The sequence below is a fragment of the Pollicipes pollicipes genome, unplaced genomic scaffold (assembly GCF_011947565.3).
Source record: "Pollicipes pollicipes isolate AB1234 unplaced genomic scaffold, Ppol_2.1 Scaffold_3447;HRSCAF=4054_pilon_pilon_pilon, whole genome shotgun sequence".
NCBI lineage: Eukaryota > Metazoa > Arthropoda > Thecostraca > Pollicipedomorpha > Pollicipedidae > Pollicipes > Pollicipes pollicipes.
The window spans coordinates 9,678,148-9,687,084 of NW_023596297.1; the positions used below are offsets into that span (position 1 = coordinate 9,678,148).

The following is an 8,937-nucleotide window of genomic DNA, read 5'->3' on the forward strand; positions in this document are numbered from 1 at the left end:
GGAGGCGCCACCGCGGCTGTCGTGACGAGGACAATAACGACAACCGCAGGGAGGAAGCGTAGTGCTGTGACAAAGCGTTGACAGTGTAATTTGACTCCAAAATCATTAAAACTGATGTCCTTGTCATGCGCTGAGGGTGATGCAATGGCACTTACCAGTGCTATTAAAGTACGCAAGGTCCTGATCCTGAGATTTCACTGGAGTATGTTTTTTTAATATGCGCAAGAGGTGAAACACTCCATTTTAGGAAAGTGGCCACTTCCTCGCAGGGAGCCATAGCTAACTTACCAGCTTGTGTTAGATGACAGTAAGTGTCGCGCGTGTGTTTAAACGGCAGCGCAAGAAAGCACTCTGGAGGGCTGGATGAGTTCGATGTAAAGCACTGGGCGATAAGATAAAATACACTTTTTGCGATCATTTGAAAGCATCCAGAGAAGTTTTAGACCTTGACAAAATGATCGGAAAAATACTAGTTATAAAATTTGAGCAACTTAAGCACTCTGTAATGAATGTTACGTGGAACGAAGCAGCTGAAAATCGGAAATATCCCAGCTTTTTATCTCTGAAGCAATTCACGTTTACTAACACTTGTAGTATAGCTTGTATCACTTTGTGAGTTGTAACGCTTCATGCTCGATTGTTGGCCAATTTGTGCAGCGTTCAGACCTTATCCGCCTCGCACTTGGGTGTGGGACAGGTTCCAATGGGAAGCTTATCACCATGAAAGAAACAAAACATGATGCCGGATATAACAGTCAAAATCTTGCCTAGTTGTACACACTCTGAATCTGAATCCGTCTGGCAAGCTACACTCTGCACAAAGGCGTGCCATTATTGACCGTACACTTAAAACACACGGTGTAGTGATAGTGGCGCACCCTGTAATGCACAGTTCCTGTACGTAAATAAAGTCCCAGGGTAGCATGGGAAGCCATATTGTCAACGAACTTCCGTGTGGTCCTTTGAAAGCGCCACTCAATCACTGTATCTATATTGTAAATGCTGTCTTACCCAATTCTGCTCTTGTTACACCAAACACGGAGGTGCAGAAAGAATATCATCCACCTTAAATGCATCATCGAAGACGTGTTGAAACATTTTTGTGCATATGTGGTCGTTTATTTGCACAAAATTGTGGGACATTACAGACGTACAAATATGTGGCCACGCAGCTCCGATGGCTTACAGAAGTGCCTGCTTGGCGTGTTTAAAACCAGTATAAAGCAGCCCCGGCCTGTATCTGTCTGAAGCCAGCCCCATATTGGCGACAGTGTTACATCGCACCACCGCTACATCTAACCCACGCCTTACATCCGTCAAGTCCGGAAAAGGCGGAAGATGTGCCATCCGGGCAAACAGAGACCTCGATCGGCCAGGTGTGACTTAAGGCGGCGGGACTGATATTGGCGGGGCAAAGATAAGCTCTCGCGGATGACTAAGGTCCCGGGCAGCTAACAGAGCGCTTACAGGTACTCAAACGTCTCCTGGCTGGGCAATAAGGGCAATTCATTCGCACTCACGCGTGTTCTCTTGCCATTCTCGTGCCTGGCGCAGACCAACTGCTGGCAGCAGCCGGGGAACGCCTTGCGCCTGTCTCCGACCGCGATCCGGCAGAACAGGTGACGCGCGTGCATGTCCTTGAAGTCCACCAATTTGCGGACGTCGTTACATCTGTGGACAACAGTCGGTGAATCAAGCTCATGAGCTGCTGCTTATTCTCAGTTAGCTTCTCTACCAGCGCTTTTGCTGATATCCCAGGCTTTCACCGAAATTACGGTTTCCCATATCACAGCCAATATGGGCTATCTTATAAAGGCTCTTATAGCACGGGGGAGATTTATCTTAACGTCTCGCTTTGTCAGCTTGGAAAATATGCCACAAGGCACTTGGCCATGACACTTTGTGAGGTCAAAAGAAAGGAATCATGCCATCTATTCATCCATTTTGCAATTTTACATGAGCAGAAATCGGTAGCACATACTCAGCCACAACGAAAAATACACGATGGTTATGTCTAGAGGGTTTAACCAATCATTGACAATTTCAGAGCTGTGAACTTAAGCAGAAAAGCAGGAAGTGGCGAAGGACTGTAGCATGATCCGTTATCCCCTTTGAAGGGGCTCGCTCTGCACAGGGACCACACGTCGGTGTAGGTATCGGTGCTCTGGCGGGATGAGCTCACAACCAGCCCAGGTAGTCGCGAGGCGATCACCCCAGGTAGTCTCGAGGCGATCACCCCAGGTAGTCACGAGGCGACCACCCCAGGTAGTCACGAGGCGACCACCCCAGGTAGTCTCGAGGCGATCACCCCAGGTAGTCGTGAGGCGATCATCCCAGGTAGTCTCGAGGCGACCACCCCAGGTAGTCACGAGGCGACCACCCCAGGTAGTCGTGAGTCGATCACCCCAGGTAGTCGAGAGGCGATCACCCCAGGTAGTCGTGAGTCGATCACCCCAGGTAGTCGTGAGGCGATCACCCCAGGTAGTCGTGAGGCGATCATCCCAGGTGGTCGCGAGGCGACAACCCCAGGTAGTCGCGAGGCGATCATCCCAGCCAGTCGAGAGGCGACCACCCCAGGTAGTCGTGAGGCGATCACCCCAGGTAGTCGTGAGGCGATCATCCCAGGTGGTCGCGAGGCGACAACCCCAGGTAGTCGTGAGGCGATCACCCCAGGTAGTCGTGAGGCGATCACCCCAGGTAGTCGTGAGTCGATCACCCCAGGTAGTCGTGAGGCGATCACCTCAGGTAGTCGTGAGGCGATCACCCCAGGTAGTCGTGAGTCGATCACCCCAGGTAGTCGTGAGGCGATCACCCCAGGTGGTCGCGAGGCGACAACCCCAGGTAGTCGTGAGGCGATCACCTCAGGTAGTCGTGAGGCGATCACCCCAGGTAGTCGTGAGGCGATCACCCCAGGTAGTCGCGAGGCGATCACCCCAGGTGGTCGCGAGGCGACAACCCCAGGTAGTCGCGAGGCGATCATCCCAGCCAGTCGAGAGGCGACCACCCCAGGTAGTCGCGAGGTGATTCAGGGTTGCCAGCTACAGCACCCAAGAAGCCTTCGCGGGTATTATTTCCTGTGCTCAGTCGGCCCCCCTACCCATGGTGCTGTGCCCATAGTCACCCACTAAGCATTTTCAATGAGTTGTACTCACCTATTGTTGCTTGTATTTTCCAGCACTTTAGCTCTATATTATGGAGAACTCTGTAAAAGCTTACATCGAAGCTTCTCTTTTGCGTAAGTATTGCGATTAAGCAGCCTGAGGGATGCCAGTTGTGACATAGTAGACAGGTGGAGACTGTAGCACTGGAATTTCTTGAAGTCTCTACCCCACGGTTCGTGAGCGTCTTACCGCTCCCTCGTATCAGCCGTATCCACCGCCATCGCCCATACTGATACCATCCAGATACCATCTGGATACCATCCAGAACCACAGTCAACAGTTTTACAAACTGGGAGGATATGGACAACCATGCTCTCTAACCGATGCAATCCCGACTTCCTCTAGGCAATCCCCAATTCCCCTAAACATTTGCAGCCCAGTCCCCTGCTTACGCGATGCGGTCTATGAAGAGGGTGCCCTTCTCCTTGACACACTTGCTCATTTTGCAGTTTGCGTTTTTGGGACCCCATTCCTCGCCGATGTTGTAAAAATTGTCCACCGCTGGATCGTAGCACTCGTTCTTGTGCTCTGTGGACAAACCGGAGTTGTAAGGTTCGAACTCGACCTGGCTTATGACACTTGTGTTGGCGGACGGACACAGGTTTGTGTGAACATATATATATATATATATATATATATATATATATATATGCCAACATCAGTTGCTGTTTGCTGGTTTTCCGATCGCCGGCTGGCGAACCCGGCTTCGGCGACTGGCCGGCTGGGCGACTTTGTCTCCAGCTGATCAGCTGGTCAGCGGCAGTTAGCTGGTTAGCTAGAAATTGTTAATGACTTGTGCAGGGTCCCAGAATTGGCTTGGCCGTTGGATGTGAAATGAAAAAAACAACATTCTCCATCTTTGCAAGGGTGAGAACACAATTTCAACTTTATCCAGGAATCGAAAACAAAGCCGATTCCCCAAGATCCCAGTACACAGCTCGGAATATACTTATGACCAAAAAAAGTGTCCAACTTCATCACGAAAAACACACCAAACGACGCAGACAATTAGAATACGCCATCGCAATCTATGAACTCCAATGCCTGAATGCAGATTGTAGGCTGTGTGATATTATCCGCATTGGCACAACAACAACCCTGGCAATGCTGCATTTACAGGTCGGTACTCCTAAACATCACTTCCAGAAAGCATACCAACAAAGCCTAACGCGACAAATGCCCACACTTAACACCAGAATGCTGCTTCCTGTAATGAAGTACGCCGGCTCTCCGTATTACAGGTATCCTATATAAGAGGAAACAATTCAAACATGAGCAGAGTTGAAATCTTGTATAAATCTTGCTGTCTCGTATGGGACGGCAAGCTGACATGTGGGAACTGGTCCCCAGTCCCTAATATGCCTACTGACTGTCATATTTTGGCATGCTTTTCATATATTTTCGGATGGCGGTTTTTGCATGCGAAGCAATATTGTGCGGTTTTTTTCAAATTTGTGCGAACCTGATTATTTAAAAGCTTCGAAATATGCTTCGCCAGACGATAGATAGCGCACCTCTAAAACTTTGTGCCGGAGGTAAATGTGTATGCTTGTCATAATTGCAATATGTATGTCAATTCTCGAAAATAGCAGCTATGAGTTACTCATAAGACTTATAGATATTCCTCGATATCTTGACATTTCCAGACCTTATCTCATTGTTGGAAAGCACAACTGGCACGAGTGATCAAGTCTTGAATTTCGTTTGGACGAGCGTCATGCACCTCTGTCTTTATAGCACGTTTGGGCGCTGACACTACAAATATTGTTATGGTTACTGGGAGATATCCAACATACATGATGAAAACAAAAATGCTAAAAGTCACATAGGATAATCAATCAGTATCATCGAATTTTGTCACTTCCTATGCATTTTATACACATTCAAGCAACCATAGAAATATTTTGTCTTCTCCGTACCAAAAACGCTAAAAATATAGAATTCAGAACTGTCATAATTTCGTTATTGAGGGCTAAACTGAACCTTGACACAGGGTTGTCTGACAGTTTTGTAGTGTGTTTAAAGCCCCGTTTCCTAAAATCGTTAGTCAGCTATACAGATTAGACCCGGTCAAGATATGAGCCGGTCAAGAAAGAATCGGATGGGCGGTTTGCTTAGGATGAAAGCTGATTCATTTATCAAGCGGGACCAACTCGAGGTTCCACCCACGCCCGCAATCACTCACCTGTGGGATTATTAGCCCTCAACTTACAAGTGGAGGCAAGCTTCCATCAGCTTGCACGCATACTTTATTCAAAAACAAATTCCCGTCTCAGGTATGTAATCTGTATGCTTTCCGTAGGTGGTGTCACATTATGTTACTGACTTTTATCACCGGAAACAACTACGTTGAAGCCTTTGTTGACTTGCAGAGAACAAAAATTACGACACGTGTCTCACCTGGCGCAACTGGGATGCGAATATATCTGTGCACTTGCTGGCCGAGCGTCAGCTGGACGGTCAGCGCAGTCACGATCAGGTAGGTCCACATGGTGCCGGCCGTGCTGGAGCGATGCTGCTGTGAGTCAGCGGCGCCGGCCGGGCCGCTCTTTATAGCACGCGCCGCTGGGCCGCCTCCGCGCGCTCGGTGACGCGCTCTAATGCCCATTGGATCGGAGCGAGGGGGCCGGGCTTAACTTGAGCCGACTTAACGTGCCGTTGGAGCCACGTCACACGGACTGATCCCGAGCGGTTTGTCACGCAGGTGATTTGCTACCGAGGACTGGCATCGGGAAAGGTCACGCCGAGGAGCAAAAAAAAACAGGATGTGTCAGGAATCGATCCTGCTGCTGGCTGAAGGCTGTTGGACGCATGCGCTTGTCGTAAGACTGTTTATGTGCCGCTATTTCGGTGTCCTGCTACCGCATTCTACAGGTTCCCTAATGCCCAGATTTGTTCAGAAAAGATCTTAGGTTTCTAGAAAATGTCTGGATTCCATGGAAGACGAAACCGGCCTTTGAGTAAATGGAATTCTCCGGTTAAAAAAATTGGCATATGATCGAGCGATAACATAATCAAGACCACGATCAACAAAGACACTTAGCTTCAAGAGTTTACCATATAACTTAGGTGATTGATCACAGCATCAGTCGGCATGAGCTGACGCCTGACAGCAGCTAAGATTTAGCGCCTTATCGGTACAGGTCGTGCGCCGGTTACAGGTCTGACCGGTGAGTTTAATTTAGTACCAGTGCGCAGACAATGATGTCATGGTTGCTGCTGCGTATGCGGCCAGACAGCAGCCGGCGCAGTCCGGTGACTCGGCTGTCGGCCGGTGACGTGGGAATGCCTCTGGGGGGCACGGCCCAGCGCCCCGGACGCTCAGCATCTCATTATCAGCATCCCCGGACGCTTAGCACCTCACTGTCAGCATCCCCGGACGCTCAGAACCTCACTTTCATCATCCCCGGACGCTCAGCACCTCTCTGTCATCATCCCCGGACGATCAGCACCTCACTGTCATCATCCCCGGACGCTCAGCACCTCACTTGCATCATCCCCGGACGATCAGCACCTCACTGGCATCATCCCCGGACGCTTAGCACCTCACTGTCAGCATCCCTGTTTCGGGCCCGGGATCGACAGGCAGCCAGCGAATACCAGGGGTGCTTCTAATTCCAGGCAGGCTTTCTTGCTTTCTTGATGTGTGTTGACGAATGTGACCTGCAGTGCTTGGCCTTGTGGAGTGATAGTCTGGTGCGCTTTCTGCGAAGATAGCTTTGCAAGAGATGACCTGCGTCCTTCTGGGTTGGCTAGTTGACAAACTACTCAAGCAATTTCGCATCAGGCATACTTGCTCCCACCCCCCCCCCCCCCCCCCACCCCATTTTTCTCTTTTGCCTTCCCTTCCCACTTAACAGCCAGATGCTTTTCGTGTATCTGGGAGATACAAGTTGTGCAAGCGTCAAACAATCAAAGACCTGCCGGAAAGCTCGAGCAATGAATACGTGTGTGTATGTGTGTGTGTGTGTGTGTGTGTGTGTATGTGTGTGTGTGTGTGTGTTTATAACCATATATATATATATATACATATATATATATACATGTATATATATACACATGTATATATATATATGTATATATATATATATATATATATATATATATATATATATATATACCATAACACACCATCAATCGTATGAGTAATGCTATGTCCGTTCAATAGCTCAGCCGGTTAGAGCAGTTGCCTTTTGCTTGCGGGGTGAAAAAAGTTTCTGTTTTACCAGATATGGTAGGTGACAGAAACTGAGGCGCTCAACAGACAATAACAACTTGCAACAGAATATCCCGGCTAGCTGAAACTCAAATCTTGATATTGGTCTGTACTCGCTAACGCTTGCAACGTGAGCGTGTGCAGAGCACATGTCGAAACGTTAATGTTTCGCTATATGAGCAAGTTGAGCCATAAGCTGCCTCCATGCATAGTAGTTTTAACCCGGATAGTTTTTAGCAGGTGCCAGAAACATGCCACAAATTATACTTAATCAGTGCTGACGTCACAGGTCAGTGGTAGCACAGTGCTTTTCAAATGCCCTCACGCCAGTGCTTTACGCAGGTTTTTCAACCAAGATTCACCTTAAAAAAAGATTCACCTTAAAAAACTCTGGTGATCTAGGAGGATTGTTGTTTGTGGATACCTGAGCTGTAGCTGTAGAGGTGAAAGGAAGATGTTGGAGCGACACGTGTCAAGGATTCATCCGTGGCTTCCTGCTGCTGACAGGAACAGTGGCGTTGAGGCAAGAGGCCGAGTATCGCTGGCGTAGGCCTCTTCCATTGCCCGCCGCACCTCAGAGCCGGGACACTGATCGGTGGATAGGCGTGAGACAAACACTTGTGATTTTAATCGTATTGCATATAAAACTATATCAAAGTGCTGGAGGTGTTTAAAAATGTTGCATGCATTTGTTGATACCAATAATGCATGGGTTTTGCTCTAAATAGTTGGGATCATGTTAGGAAGGGCGAGTTCTGCACCCGTAACGATTATGCAAGATAGTGAAGGTCGCCCAGCTTTCCAGCCGATCGTACGATGACGTCACAAAACCAAAAGGGACATTGTCTCCAGGTGCTTGTCGAACCATTTTACCGGTAAATGGAGGGCTACAGGAATGCGGTTGTTCAAAATACATAGGGGTGAGGAAGGAAGGGGGAGGAGGGTGCAGAGGAAAAAATGGCTGAGCCTGCCTCCGAAATTCACTCCAACTAGTTTTCCCCCCATATTTGGCGCGGTTTCTTTTACAATTGGGAACAGTGGTGTGGTCTCTCAAAATTACGTTTGGCGGGCTGAGCCCCAAAAATTATGAATAATGGAAAAAGGGAAAAATGATAACTAAAAATGGGAAACTTCATCCCTGGTTAGGTGGCACGGTACCCTCACCCCTTAACTGAAAAGGAAATTTCACGCCTCTGGGTTGGTTATGTGAAGCATGCCTTTATTTGATGTTTTTATTAGTTTATTCTCAATCATCATGCAGTGTTCGATGGCCAGTAAGTGACATTTTCGCGCAAATGAGCTCCCGAAGCAAAAATGTTTGATGGCTATACCGCATTTCATTCCATTTGTCTTTGTTTTCGTGGTTTATTTCATTTAGAGTAGTAATGCAACGGTTTCTAAAAGAATTGGCTCCAGGTGACAAGTTATACGTTGCCAAATTTCGCCGCTGACAAAAAAGACACTTTTTCACCCCTGTCTTTTCGACCTATGCGTGCCGATGTGGGATTGGCTTGCTGTAGTTCCCCGCTTTTGCCCCTGACTAGGATGGCCTGCGGCCGG

General features: G+C 48.4%; 1 protein-coding gene across 1 annotated transcript; it reads right to left on the reverse strand.

Moving 5' to 3' along the window:
• Window positions 1–1,399: 1,399 nt before the first annotated feature.
• Window positions 1,400–5,683, reverse strand: LOC119091214 (uncharacterized). The gene is made up of 3 exons (XM_037213859.1): window positions 5,562–5,683; window positions 3,554–3,689; window positions 1,400–1,671 (listed from the first exon to the last, which is right to left on the reverse strand). Exons 1-3 carry the CDS (start codon window positions 5,650–5,652, stop codon window positions 1,464–1,466), a joined length of 435 nt encoding a protein of 144 aa, XP_037069754.1. The 5' UTR covers window positions 5,653–5,683; the 3' UTR covers window positions 1,400–1,463.
• Window positions 5,684–8,937: the final 3,254 nt, after the last annotated feature.